The 15197-nt window shown below is 38.8% G+C and overlaps 2 protein-coding genes across 3 annotated transcripts in view; one reads left to right on the top strand and one right to left on the bottom strand.

Annotated features, from left to right (window-relative positions):
* LOC131425738 (uncharacterized) overlaps positions 1-10335 on the top strand; it is a 51343-nt gene extending 41008 nt beyond the window's left edge. For both annotated transcript variants that reach the window (XM_058587845.1, XM_058587846.1), the window contains exon 4: positions 8113-10335. In XM_058587845.1, the coding sequence (XP_058443828.1) occupies positions 8113-8876 (764 nt within the window). In that variant the 3' untranslated portion in view covers positions 8877-10335. The remainder of the gene's footprint in view (positions 1-8112) is intronic.
* Positions 10336-13184: 2849 nt separating this feature from the next.
* On the bottom strand, positions 13185-14310 carry LOC131425248 (tRNA methyltransferase 10 homolog A). The gene is made up of 2 exons (XM_058586983.1): positions 13456-14310; positions 13185-13399 (listed from the first exon to the last, which is right to left on the bottom strand). The coding sequence occupies exons 1-2, from the start codon at positions 14204-14206 to the stop codon at positions 13251-13253; spliced, it is 900 nt and encodes a 299-aa protein (XP_058442966.1). The 5' UTR covers positions 14207-14310; the 3' UTR covers positions 13185-13250.
* Between the last annotated feature and the right edge of the window lie 887 nt (positions 14311-15197).

The following is a 15197-nucleotide window of genomic DNA, read 5'->3' as shown; positions in this document are numbered from 1 at the left end:
CAAGAAAATATCCGAATAATAAAAAAATACGTCTTTACAGTCACAGCTACGGTTATTTTTATACTATTGTGACCTAATTTGATATTGTTTGGGCTGATTTTGCACATTGACTGCTGATTCTGTATTAGATCGACTTTTCAAAACAACTTCAGGGTTATCGTTGATATGTTATCTACGAAACTTTAGATGTTATTCTTCACGCTTGTGGTCATTCACAAACGACGTAGATGCGTAGCTTTTTTGAAGGAAAGTTTACGTTTCCTGACAGTGTTGGGTTTTTAAAAAAAATGTGGTTATGTACTATCGTCGTCTGATGCAAAATAAATGCGTAAATGTCCCTCAAAACACCGCAGTAGCTATTGGGAAAAAAAGTACATCCGTTTCTTACTAGAAGCGTCAGTCAGTGTTTTTCCGTACAGTAGGAAATCTAGGTTTACTTGATTTATGGTACGATTCAATACCGGATAGAAAATTCAAGATTACAAGATCCTACACCAACCATGATTGCTCAGTTGGCGTTGATAGCATGTGAGAGCGTCAGCAAAATGCAATCTGTCAGAAGAAAGTAAACAAGTTTGCGAAAACGTTTGTCGGAAATAGTTAATTTACCGGATTGTTTTTAATGCAATTCGAGTTAGTTGCCCTTTTCCTTTTGTAGTGTATAATGGTACTATTATCTTACAAACTGCAAACTAATTTGTTGTACATATTCGTTTTTTTTAAATCATGGTTTGAACTGAATGATTGTTTCTATTTAATTGAAGAAAATTGATGCAACGGATTTCATTCGCTTTCTAAAACTTTGTTCAACTCTTCGGGCAATTTTCTGATCCCCTTAAAGCAAACTTGGAGTAGACGAAACGTAAAGAAAAGTATCAGGTGTACAACTTTTATTCCGCCGTTTTTTTTTCCAAAATTAAAAGCTTTATTCCGAAAAAGTGCTTGCAGATGTATTATTTACAGTATTGTCTGTCGCTAGCGACAACTTTATCCAATCTTTCCGGCAATTTTCGGATTCCGGTTCGAAAAAAGGAGTCCTCTTTTGACACTATCCATGAAGCAATCCATTTTTCCACCTCTTCAAAGGATTGAAAATGTTGATCTACCAGGCCGTGTGCCATCGAACGAAATAGGTGGAAGTCAGAAGGGGCGACATCTGGGGAATACGGCGGGTGGGGCAAGACTTTCCATTTCAGCGTTTCCAGGTACTTTTTGACCACTTTTGCGACGTGAGGCCGAGCATTGTCGTGTTGGAGGATGACTTTGTCATGTCGCTCTTGATATTGTGATCGCCAGTAGCGATCTCCTGTGATGGTTTCACCCAGTTTTAAGAGCTCGTAGTAAATTACACCGAGCTGATCCCACCAAATACAAGTCATAACCTTGGCGCCATGAATATTCGGTTTTGCTTTCGACGAAGTAGCTTTATTCATGACTTTCTGCGTTTAGAATTATCGTATCGAACCCACTTTTCATCACCGGTTACGATTCGATGTAAAAACCCCTTACGATTTTGTCTTCGAAGCAGTTGCTCACATACAAATAGACGGCGCTCGGTGTCCCTCGGTTTCAACTCGTACAGCACCCGGTTTCTTTCTTTCTGAATCATGCCTAGGGCCTTGAGACGTTTTGAAATGGCTTGCTGACACACTCCCAACGATCCGGCAAGCTCTTCTTGGGTTTGGCACGTATCTTTATCAAGCAATGCTTCTAGTTGCTCATCTTTGAAGGTTTTTTCTCTTCCACCACCATGTTTGTCTTCGACATCGAAATCACCATTTTTAAAACGTTGAAACCACTCCCGACACGTTCTTTTACTCAGAGCAGCAGCACCGTAAGTTTCTGAGAGCATTCGATGCGCTTCAGCTGCATTTTTTTCGAATGGTAACAGAAAAGTAAAACTTCCCGCAAATGGCGAGATTTGGGCACATAAACAGACATTTTCGAGCGTGAATAATACGAAAACAAGAACAACTCTGACTGAAACGGCGATGACAATTCGTTAGGCACTGTACACACTCACTTTAAAGGCATTATCATCTATGTATTTTGACCAACCTCAGCCGGTACAGCCACCTATCGGAAAACGGCGGAATCAAAGTTGTACACCTGATAAAAAAATTGGAGTAGATACTATGCGAAATATAGCCATTCAAGTTATATAAAGATGCTTTGTCTTAATACTACTTCAGCTCTTGCAGCTGGTTTTTTGCATTTTCCGAGTGCATTATTTCAGATATGTTTGGGGTTTTGAAAAAGACTGTTTGAGACTTTGGATATCTGAAAAGAACTATTCATTATATCAATGGTAAATGGTAGGGGAAGATGTTCGGTTGCCGGCACCCCATCGTAACTTTTGACAGAAAGCAGATAGCGTCATTCCGACAAATGTCATGTGTGTGTGTAACAGCAGCACGTTCTTTTTGAGCCGAATACCGAAGCAAACAGACGCTTGTACTTTTTGCTGCGCTTCAAACAAATTTTAATTGCGTGAAAATCAACACAAAAATTTTTTATGACTTGTTTTACAGTATCATAAATTGAAAAGCATCAATCGAAAAAATGAGTGGATTGAATATTTATGAGGTGAAATCGACCTATTTCGTGATTTAATACCAGATGTTATCAAAATTTTGTTTTCGTCATTTTCAAAATGTCTACCGATTTCGATTACCGGCACCTCATCTTACCGGGATATGCAAAGATGCCAAATCTGCAAATTTGACTGTAAATTATCAAAATTCGTAGTTAACCTGCAAACCTTTTTTCATCTGAAAGCTTTTTACAGATTTTTGAAACATCGATTGTTTGCAGACATTCGTCAGATTTTACAGATTTTGAAAATTAACGCGATCTTTTTGTTTTTGCTAGCCAAACTTATTGTATTAACTGCCATCTCTGCAACACGTGGACAACTTGACTGCTTCAATACATCCGTCATATAAGTAAAAACTTTGGTTCTCTGGTTCTGTTAGCCATGGCGACTTCAAACAAATCGTGCAAGTCAAGGAAAATGAACTTTAATGCATTAAACGTTGCTTAGCGGCAAAGAAGCTAATAAATTCGACTTATATTTTTCTATTTTTAGCGAAATTTCCTGGGGGTGCCGATAACCGAACACCTTTTTTGAAATGACCAAAATTTATCACTTTACTAAATTGATAATACAATTTTTTTCAATTGATTGAATCAACCTAGTTTCCCATTCAGTTGTTTCCTAGGGACTTTAGCTGTCCATTGATGTATATATGGCTGCATAATATGCACTTAGTCAGAAGTTATAAGCTTAAAAGGAAAGGGTGCCGGTAACCGAACACTCTCCCCTAAAATTATCAGTATCATTTCACAAATGTACAGCACAGTTCAGTGCATTTGTCTCAAATGCAAAGAATCAGAAACAAGGATGGCTTTTATCGTATCAAAGAATGCTCACTCGCAACTCTTCCACGATTGAATCAGTGCCATCAAAGATAAATGGAAATCATCGCAACAACAAACAAACCGGCATGGTACATTTAACATAGAATAGACAGTAGTGCGAGAGCGAATTTCTCTCGGTGAACCGCACGCTGCCTGTGGGGATTCTCTCTGAAGCAACAAACGGTCGCTTATTCTCGTTTCGCGATCCGATTCTGTATGGGCAGTGGATAATTGCGATAGAATCATTTTACTATTGCCGCTTATTCTAACTATGTGCATATAACCATATGTGCATATAACTCGAATTCTTGTAGCATCTTCTACCGGATTGAAAATGTTGTATACAATATAGATAAAAATCGAGCAGCTTCTGTCAAATTTTCAGCAATCACCAACACTGATCAGAAACTTCATATCGGTGTAAAAATTGTCTCACAACAAAACTGCTGTCAGTGCGGATTGATTTAATACTAAAGCGATTTTAGTAATAGGCTCTATTAACTAACTGAAATCAAAATGGGCGTTCCTAACGGCCTTAAAAAAGCAGCATACAGAATTTTCATGTTGATTATTTCATTTCCGATTTACATGTTTCAGCTGAAGAAAATGACGATATGCTCCCTAGGATCTATTTCCGGCCCTTAGAAGTGGCATATTGTTGAGTTTTCTTATTTATTTTTGTAAATCATACGTAAATGGGGAAACGTACCGCGTAAAAAAACCACGCGAAAAATCTTCGGAAATCCACGTAAAAAACCGCAAAACTAAAGATTTTTGCCTTTCTCATATAGACAGGTTATGAAATCACTGTGAAAACCGACTTTTGAACCGAGGCTCGGAGGGCCGAGTGTCATATACCATTCGACTCAGTTCGTCGAGTACGCAAAATGTCTGTGTGTGTATGTGTGTGTATGTATGTGCGTATGTGTGTATGTAACGTTTTTTGCACTAACTTTTCTCGGAAATGGCTGAACCGATTTTCACAAACTTAAATTCAAATGAAAGGTCTTGTGGTCCCATACAAAATTCCTAAATATCATTTGGATCCGACTTCCGGTTCCGGGATTATGGGGTAAAATGTGCAAAAAATTGCGAAAATAAGTGCACTAACTTTTATCAGAAATGGCTGAACCGATTTTCACAAACTTAGATTCAAATGAAAGGTCCTGTGGTTCCATACGTAATTCCTGAATTTCATGCGGATCCGACTTCCGGATCAAGAAACATAGGGTAAAGTGGGGTAAAAATTGTATACCATCACTGAAAATGGAGAAAAACCTTGAAAAATTTTCTAAATCGACCTCAAATGTTTTCCAATTGATAGTTTTTATTAGTAGACGGACCGATTTCGGTTATTCTTTTAAGAATCGAAGAAAATTATTTTGAAGAATATCACAGTATTATATATGATAGTATGATTGATATGAGAAAGGCATCATTAACACATGGATCAATAAGTCCCGAGACTAAAGCAGAGATGGCGCTCGTAATAAACCAGTAACCACGTCTTTCTAGAGTACTAAAAGTTGTCTCCATTGTTAGTCTCGGGACTTATTGATCCATGTGTTATATTCATTCTCGATATTTTCGATCTCATCAATTCCTGAGAATTCAATCCGCTCGCACTAATTATTGCTATAATAAACGGTTCTCCAGTATGTATCGTCTATTCAATCGATGTTCTCGTGTATTTGATTTTATCCTATCTCGCAGCACCATAAACAGTTTGTTTGTAGACACAATTTCAAAAGGTTTTTCCAACTCCTATACTTAAATTATAAATTTAGCTTCAGGGTTAATTTAGTACCTGTTATAAGTACTTAAAAACCATCAATCCACAAGCTTAGTCTAGTGCTCTCTTACAAACTTTGCATCCATTCTCCGTCGATTCTTCAACCAAGTATAGGATTCACCCTTAGGTTCGCCTTTAAGGTGAAATGTAGCGGAATGCGAAAATCGCGTTTTTGATCAATTATTCAAAAACTAGACCGATTTTCGAAAAACCAAAAACACTTAAGTTTTCGAAATCAAATTTATCATAACTAAATATTCTTAGAATTTTGAAATTTTGCTTTGCCGAGTCGTAATTGGTTTTTGAAATGTATAAACGGTTGCTGTTCCGTTCCACGGGGATGATTTTAGAACTGAAAAGTAGTGTTTGTAGCAGAATTTCACAAAGAATCTGAAAATGCAACTCAAAATTATAAAATTTTAGCTAAAACAACCGAAAATTGAAAAAGTTTACATAAACTTTTTTGCATTTTTTATTGCTTGCGCGCTGCTGTTTCGTATTGAGGTGGTGTGAGAAATGCACTGTGGGCACGGTGGCATTATATCGTGAGCAAAAAATATGAGAAAGGCAAAAAATACATAAGTGATTGTAAATGAATCAAAATTCAACATTGTTTTATTGTATTAGATAATAAACAACTCGAATAAATGTCGTCAAGCAAAGCAAAGTCTTGGTATTACATTTATTGTTGAATATGACCATTTATTTCAACAGACTTCGCAGCCAATTTTCAGCGCACAGCAGGAGTGACGGAACCGTATTGGGAGAATACTGAATCCACACCAGGGAAATGTCTGGGTGTGGAAGTCTTGGAAATACATTCCTTTTGAGAAATTTGGCCTTTCTGATTTAACAGACTTTACAGCCGACTCATAGCATAGCTTCGATTACATGGCTAGTGCTACGATCCTATTGCCACCACAGAAATAATACTTTCTACTTATCCGAAGATAATAATGGAAGTCAATTACAATGGAATATATTGGCATTGAATGTATTCTATAAGTAAATTCGACCGCGCTCTATCATGCGACTCAAGTAAATACTTTTACGTAAATTCTATCTCATCGGCGGTGAACGACTGGCAAAGATATCGAAAAGACTTGAATGTTCTCTCGTCTTCAATCGTTCTTTTGAAGGAGAATCCATGCTTGCTACTAAACTCAGGCATATACATGGTTAGCAAGTTTGGTCAATACATATACATATAACCTCATGTTAGTCATTCATAATTACTCATGATTTATAGCTCTAGTGTAAGAGTAATCACCAACAATAACGATTGAATTAGGATATATTCAAAGTGTGAAGAATTCCAGAATCCATTACGTCCAGTCTTTTTTACAAGCCAATATAACGAGAGCTAAGCCCACTGCGCTCAATCATTGAGAAAAGTTCTTGTTTCCATGTGTCCGTTTTTCGTGGTATGCTTTGTGCGACGGTTCGTTCAACTGAAGCGGATGAAATTTTGCGCGCATTTTATGACGCTACATTTCACCTTAACATTCGTTCGACCCTCTCAATCCCTCGGCTGTTCCATCATCATCTTCTAGATCTTCTTTCGCCCCTTCCCACACCTTCGAACCCCTTCGCAATTCCATTTACTGCAACATTCACTGCTCTCTTTTTCTCTCCTTTTTTCTGCATTACTATGAATCACCGCTCTCGTCGATGTCCAGCATGCGAGCCACCCGCCGAGTTTTCGTGACTTGGGGGTGTTTCCCGCGGACCCACACGGACAGCAGTTTTCAAAGATATTACAATATTTGGGTTTTTAAAGATATTACAATATTTGGTGGATATTTTTATAAAGTGGGCCAACATAAAATCAATCCTAAAGTGGGCCAAAATACCTCTGTTACCCTACTTAGTTCCAACCCACCAGCCACTCTTGACCCTCGTCTGGAGGCATAATTTTACTTAGTATAAAGCAATTGTTGGCGCTAGCCGGGACCCTACGTTGTGTTTAATTAAATCCTCACCAGGATATTTCAGCGAAGCGACGGCAGCAATTTGTCGGTCGACCTTATTTGCATTCGCACTGCAGTAAACCGGTAGCGAACAGCAATGCAACTAACGGGTTCTGCAAACAGCCACAGCGGTCACCAAAGCAGCCAAAGGAGCAGAAGACGTTCAGCCACAAACAAACAGCTGCACTGGTAAAACTCACAGCTGGATGAACCTTGGCGGACTCTTGCCAATAAAAACTACACTATTTTAACGTTTGAGTCACTTTATTCACTGACTATTTCTAGTGTATTTCACTTCTGCTGTTCGATACACTTCGGACTATATGACAGATCAAAAACGGTCCGATTCTAATGCAGGTTTATTTGAGACTGACTGGTCTGATGATTGTGAACAGAGCGAGAAGATAAAATGAAAAACTGAGTTGCCAGAAGGGCCTGAGAAACTGACATAATTCTATGAACGGTAGCACCAACTATCTGCAGAAGGCAGTGTTGGTAAACAGTGTCAGTGTCGCCAGTAAAACTAGTGCGACGCAACAGCAATATATCTGAGGGCTTTTTGTAATCTGTTGATAAAAAAGATGAGGAGGTTTTATGCCTGCTGGGGAGAGAGATTGTAAATTTCAGCTCCAGCGAGCTTTTCCCCGCTCCCAAATAAATAAATAAACAAAATAAGAACTGGGATCGGTAAAACGTAATAAAACTGTGAGGACAGAACTCATAACAGATGAAACTGGAATCAGCGTTAGAGATTGTCGTTTATGGAAATTCAAAGTCAAGTTCGGCGCCACGAGTTTTCAGAAATATTATCTTCCAGTACTGTTTTTGACACTGATTTCATTGTTTAGAGACCAGAATAATTTTGTGTTAAATCTTTACTAATATTTTCAACTGGCAATAATAACACCATTCCATCAATTTAATTCACAGCACCGAGCTCGCTTTCGGCCAATTTGTTCGACCAGGAAGTGGAGGAGTTTCTACCGGAGATCACCGAAGCCAACGCCACTCTTCTGAGACAAGTCGGCGAAGAGGCTGATGTTAGTGCGGTGTACAGAACGGACAGTAGCACCATCAGTGAGTGTAAAGCTGGCGGGCCGGAAAACGACGAGGACGATGATACCTACTCGGATTTACTGATACCGCAGAATAGTATTCAAGAATTGGACGAAGAACAATCCACTGAGTCCAGCAGCGATGAGCTTCTGTTTGCCAATGGTGGCAAGTCGGCGGCGGACGTATCGACCGGTGAAATTAAGTTCAAAAGTGGTCATTTCAATGCGAATACTTCTTCCGATTCGGATGATAGTATCTCGCGTGGGCTAAACTTCGATGATGTTCCCGATAGTAGCCGAAAACGGGGAAACTTTTCACATCATAACTCGCAGTACGAACTTCAGCGTCAGCCCCAGCCGGAACAGCAACGTCCTCAGCAGCAGGACGCACTGGCGAATTTGGCTGGCAATCTGCTAGCCAGCAATATGCTTAATTACCTTAGCTCGGCCATTGCCAGTACTTCCACGATGAGCCAATCCCAACCTGCCCCAAGCAACCGTGTTCACAGTCGACACGGTCGCATGAGCACTTCCGTCGCTGGTACCGGTAGCGGACGGCGGACGTATGGAGATTCAACGGACGAGGACGAGGATAGTGATTTTGAAATGCTAAATCCGGACGAACTGAATAATGCATAAGCTGAGGGGGTTTCGCTGCCACACACACAGACGTCAGACGGCCAAAGCGGTATTTATTTGAGAGCTTAAGGTTTGACTTTCTAGTTCGTCGAGGATCTTTTACAGAGAAGTTCGTTTTTTAATATAGTGATCACTACCAATACCGATCAGAGCGGTATAAAAATAGTTACCATCTACCGAAGTTCTTCCTTACGCGTAGAATTTTCTGTTGGAAGTTCCAAAATTCAATCAATTTTTTTGTGACGAAAATGATTCTATTTCTTATTGCAAACTTTTATTTTCCTTGAGATCTTGACTACCGATATAAATTTGTTGAGTATTACTACCTAAGTTTGACTTTATTTGAACTTGTTTCAAGCAGAAAATGTCGTCGCAACCCCATAAATAAAAAAATACCAGTGCCAGATTGTCAAAACAGCACGACGTACTCTGTAAATATTTGTAGAATTTACTTCCTAAGAAAACAGAAAAAAAAACAAACAGGTTTGACAGTGCGCTGTAGTAGAATTAAAGCATAATTGTTTCCGGCTTCCACTGCTTCTGAATATCTTTTCAATAGTTTGACCCGCACCTTCATTAGAACGTTCGACTTTGAGCTAAGCCAACTTTTGTGAAATTGTTACAGCAATAAGCTAGTCCAAAGAATTTAGGTTTAATGAACTCTGCTAAGAGCAGTGCCGCTATAAACCACCAACCGTGTGTCTATTCGTTCATGAAGCTTTTAAATAAATTGGGAAAAACAAACCGTAACTCATTTCACGAGTACAGAAAGCGTGACAAACGAACAACAGCAAAAGCAGAATATTTTAACGCGTTCTATGCACTCACCCAAGGTCTCGTGTACGACGTTATAGTTGAATGAATATTACTTACAATCGACAATCAGACATACGTATAACTGCTTATGAATTTCTTCTAAATCTCGATGTAGCCGAATAATTCGTGATCTTTGTGGTTGAAATCGATATACAGTAAGTTACTTGGTACCCCACATCAAAAATTAGGAACGACTCCTCATATTTTATATTGGTAATCGAAAGCGACAGGTAAAACATTAGTCAATCCAATTGGCAATGAATGGACGAATTTCGGATTTCAAATCCTGCTTTGTAACAACACATCGAAGAAAAAAATGGAATGCTGTGTCTGTTTGTCTATGTAAAGGCAATTATTTCGATAGCCTGGAAAGAATATCCACGCTCATAGAATACACCCGATGCACCCTATTATTTGAAGAGAAGAAAAACCCTTAACCTCCGACCTGTCCAAAACTAAATAAACACGAATCAAAACTTAATTGGAGATTGTCAACTGTTCACCTGTTCGAAGAACAAGTAAATAAACTTAAATAATATATAATGAAATATGTGTGATATGTTTTACTTTACTCTATATACCTGTAACGACTATTGTGACGTAATGCAAATGAAATTAAATAATAATGGATTTGTATATCGTACATTTGTTAGATTTGTAGCTAATGGAACTAAAAAGAAATGCCATGCTAAAGCTGTGAACCGTAGCGTACCGAGGAAATTTGACGGCCGGGCAAAATAAGATTTGCCGCCCCCATCGTTGGTTAAGTGAGCAAAAAAAAGCTGAACTCAATCTCCGGAGTGATGAGTTGGACGAGTAAAAAAAGGTCCTAAGGATTGGTTTGCCGCCCCCTAGATACGCCACAGCTTTAGTTGACAATCGAGCAGTTATGTTGTTCGTTGCCAAAGATAACCCTGCTCGGAAGTATGGTTATTTTTGACAGTTCGATAGTTATTCTCCAATACTGAAAAATATTCTGTTTTCAGAGCTTTAGCAAATATTTTTTCGGTGCAGTTTCTTTTTATACTGTAAAACAACGTAAGTTCTTCTCTAATTTCTTCTTGCGTTCTCTGTATTCAGACCCTGTCAGCTTGGAGCGAAATCAATCTTCAGTTCGATAGTCCCACGACAAAAGGGCCTAACTGCAGATGAGAGCCTCTCTTTGTTTACTTTCTCTTTTGAAAATTACGGAGTCATTACAGCAACTTCTCGAAAGTTTCCAATGCAAATCGAAACCTTGTGGTTTTACCGGCTATCCGCATTATGCCGATCCGACCGATCCGAGCTCTCCGGCGTTTACTTTTTCTCTGCTTCGGCATGTGCAGCTTAGCCATAGACGAAGCAGAAAAAAGTGAACGCCGGAGAGCTCGGATTGGTCGGATCGGCCTAATGCGAATAGCCTTTTACCTTGAAAGTTTGTCGGAGAGTAAGGCGCCAAATATAAAAGTATTGCGATAAACCACGAAAGAAGAAGTAAACAAAGAGAAACTGTCCTTTTGTCGAGGGACTGTCGAGTTCAACAACGCCATCGCACGGCATCACATTCAACATATAATGTCAATTATATGGGTGCGCAGTGCTACTATTTTGGCGCGCAAGAATTTGACATTTTTTTCCCTTACTTCTATGTGCGAGATTCGATGCGGACTCGTTTGAGGATGCCATGCTAGCAAAAAAGGATGTTACCAATGATTTTTTCCGGAAATGTGAGAGCATGATATCTTGTTAATATGATGTCTTTGCTGTATTGCAATTATTATACGACTTGATATCATTTTATTTTCAGTGCAAAATACACCGAAATAACATCCCAACCGTCAAACTTTGAAATGAGCCCCAGTTACAGTTAAATTTAACTACTCGGCAAAATAACTGCTCGACGTTCAAATTTCATCTAAAAGTTAAAATAATTTGCGAGATTGTCCACGGCCTAAGGCTGTGAACCATTTCACGGTTAATTTTAACTTTTGGTTAAAATCTGACACTTGAGTGGTTATTTGGTGTCGAGTAGTTAAATTTGACTAAAACTGTGGCCCATTTCAAAATTTGACGGACGGAAAGTTATTTGGGTTTATTTTCCACTGGAAATAATTTCAACTAAAGAATTAGTATTAAATTTTCATTGCGAGATTTTTTTCAGTGTTGGAAAATATGTATCGATCTGTCAAAAATAACCTCTCGAGCAGGGTTATTTTTAACAACATCAAATTAACCACTCGAGTGTCAGATTTTAACCAACAGTTAAAATTAACCGCGAAATGGTTCACAGCCTAAGAAGGTTCGTTGAGTTAAAATGAACCGAATTTTGTAACGTCTCATCTTCAATGCACTTAGCATCATACGGAATGTAGTCATCCGATCAGTACGGAGGAGAAAATCGGATTATTATTTTTTACGTTTCGTCTTCAGGTTATAACGGTATACCGGCAGTTATCCTTAAAAAATGTTCGCCTGGTGTAATCGCTCTCGTTTTTTTTTTTCAAATGTCATTCGCCACAGAATTGTTCCCCAATTTATGAAAAGCTGTCTTTATAAGGAGGATATAAGGCATATAAACATCAACCGCGATATAGCTTCCGTCAGTATAATTTTTCAACTGCTCGAAAAGGTTATAAGTTACCAATCAGTTTCAATCACTGAAAGCGATACATCGTCGATACTCAACACGGTTTCGTGTCTAGCACTCTAAAACCACAAACCTTCTTTTGTTTTTATTCTCTTTGATTGATAAAATACCTAACGGTTTACATACGGACGTTATTTACAGATATCTTTACTCCGCTTTCGATATAATCAACCCCGGCAAAACGTTTACTAAGGCTGTGAACTATTTCGCGGTTAATTTTAACTTTTGGTTGAAATCTGACACTTGAGTGGTTATTTTGTGTCGAGTAGTTAAATTTAACCAAACCCTGTCAACTTGGAGCGAAATCAATCTTCAGTTCAGCAACGCCATCGCACGACATCACATTCAACATATCATGTCAATTGTATAGGTGCGCAGTGCTCCTATTTTGGCGCGCCTACATGCAAATAATATTCAAAAAAATTTTAACAATGATTTTGACCATAGTTGTGCAGTCCTACGTTAAAAATACTACAAACCCTTGTCGCTTTTAACAGTAGTCGAGAGAACTACTCACTTCACCTAAACATTAGTTCAAAGTTATGTAGATTTTATATTTACTATGAACAGGTACCTACAGCAACAACAATCTAAAAACATAGATTCGAGTTGAATAGAGAGAAAAAATCCGCCTTGAACGGTATTAGAAATGCAGTTGAATAAATCAAATAATGCAAATTATGTACAGGGACACGAATCGAAGATAGTCAAGTTGGCACTGGAAAATAAAGTTCACTGCGTTGAGTAAAACAATTTTCAGTATTACATACCCGTCTATGCTGGGCACAATGCCATAGAATACATACGAAAAATGTTTTTTGATCAATGTGAATTGTGTTACCCCTACAACATTTGCCTACCTCATATACAATTCAATATATCGCAATTTAATACAATTCATTATCGATAAAAATCAAAACTCAAATACGACGCTAGCTAGCATTCATATTTTCATCTGCGATCTGTACAGTCTCCTCGGAAGCTTCATCGATTGGTTTGGCTCCTTTCCTCATTGGTAACACTTCGAGTAAAGTATCTTGCCACTCCCTTCCGAGTTGAATTTTCATCAAAATTTCAAAAACTAGAAAAAAAAACATCTGAAATTAGTTAGCTTTTATAAATCGGTTGCTAGCTTACCCTGATTGATAGTTAGAATGGTTCTCGTTTTGATCACAATATGCTCACTCAGTGGCAACCGAGCATGTTTGATACCCATTTCACTGGCCAGCGCATGGCAGTGTCCTTTGTGCTGATTGTGATCTACCAAGCCTCCAATCACGTACACATGGTCCTTTTCCAACTGTGACAGAACGTTGTTGGATTCACTTGTGAGATAAACAATTTTTGGTTTATCAAATTTCTGCAAGAACGAATCGGCACTGAACTTTACATCCCAGTGCTGATAGCCATCGTTTCGTTTAAGGTGTTTCTCGATAGCACCGCCTTCTTTTATCCCGGTGAAATGTAGAGGAATCGGTTTCTCCGATCTCCGATTCATCGTGTAGATTCTGAGTAATTGTTTTACACATTTCGCCACATCCTTGTCGATCATCATTCCATCGAAGCTGAGATCCACCACCACCGTAATGTCAGATTTACTATAGTCCACCTTATTCCGTTTCAGTTCTTTCCTGCTGGGACCGTTTCGTACCGGTTGTCCGGATTTGATGGCTTCTAGCTTTTTCTGCTTCATTTTTTCTTTCTCTTTCAACCGTTTTTCCTTTTTCTTTACTTCCCATTGTTGTAGTTTTAGCATCTTTTTTCGCTGCCTTTTAGACAGCAAGGGTCCTTGGTCAGAAGTATTTGCAGCGTCAGTAGCTTGAACACACAGATCTGATATGGAAGTTACTTCGTTTGAAGTAGCGTCAATGTGTTCTTCATCACACATTTTTGATTCTATATACGGTACGCATTAACATTCGTAAATGAGAACTTTTATGCTAACTGTAACAAAACCAACGTGTGTTTATTTTGAACACTATTATGATTTAAAAAGGCTACTCAAAAAAAATACTCCTTTTTTACTGTGTAAAATAGATCCCAAGAGCTGTCAAAGTACACGCATATTATTTATAGTACTGATTTTTGGTTATGAAACATTGAATCAGGGATGCCATTTATATAGATTTTTAATATCGAAAAGTTTTTTAATTCAGGCCTCTTTGCGTACAAGCTTCACGTGGCCGATTGAGCCAACTTTTTGAATATTTTTTTTTGTATTGGATCTCGTTGTCACTCATTTTCTAGTAGCAGAGGAGCTTCCATTTCCCTCCTACGAGGATTGAGGGGCACTTTGTTTGTGGTCCTTCTCGTCATCCATTGCCGTGGTCCTTCTCGTCATTCATTGGTTGGAGGGTAAGTTGTTCACTGCAGCTATCGCACTTTGTTCTGTAGGGGATACTGATGGATTCGTTGAAGAAAATGCTTCATTGTTGTTGGTAGCTGTCACAGGTGTACTGGGGTTGCTTGGGGTTGATGTGAAGGAACCCGTATACGCATGGCTGCCAGACTGCTGAATAAACGCTGCCAACATACAGAATATGGCTGGCAGCCATTCTGGTAACAGACTGCCTCGCCGCTACCAAACGTACACCTCAAATGATACAACCGTATCCACCAGAATTTTTCCACATCGAAATTTTTGACATTTTCAGCGAAGGTAAACAGATGAAAACGCTCGACAAACTAAGATACAGGCGACTATGTTTTACCAAATTGGATTTGACAGCCGTCACTGAATAAATTTTGGTAGCCGTCTGGTGGCCATGGCAGTCAGCCGAAAGCCCGAGCGGGAAGCTCCGTTGTCTTAGGTGTAGTTGTCTCCTTGTCCAGTTTATCACATGGCTTACCGTAGTGAACAGCTTTTTGGCAATATTGGC

Source organism: Malaya genurostris, chromosome 1 (assembly GCF_030247185.1).
Source record: "Malaya genurostris strain Urasoe2022 chromosome 1, Malgen_1.1, whole genome shotgun sequence".
Lineage (NCBI taxonomy): Eukaryota > Metazoa > Arthropoda > Insecta > Diptera > Culicidae > Malaya > Malaya genurostris.
Note: the sequence above shows the minus strand (reverse complement) of the source record. Positions and strands in the feature narration are given on the sequence as shown.

Excerpts from the sequence above, each read along its gene's own strand:
- LOC131425248 (XM_058586983.1), bottom strand. The coding sequence starts at position 14,206 with ATGTGTGATGAAGAACACATTGACGCTACTTCAAACGAAGTAACTTCC. Across the intron at positions 13,400-13,455 it reads CATTCTAACTATCAATCAGG|TTTTTGAAATTTTGATGAAA; the intron begins GTAAGCTAGCAA and ends TTTTTTTTCTAG.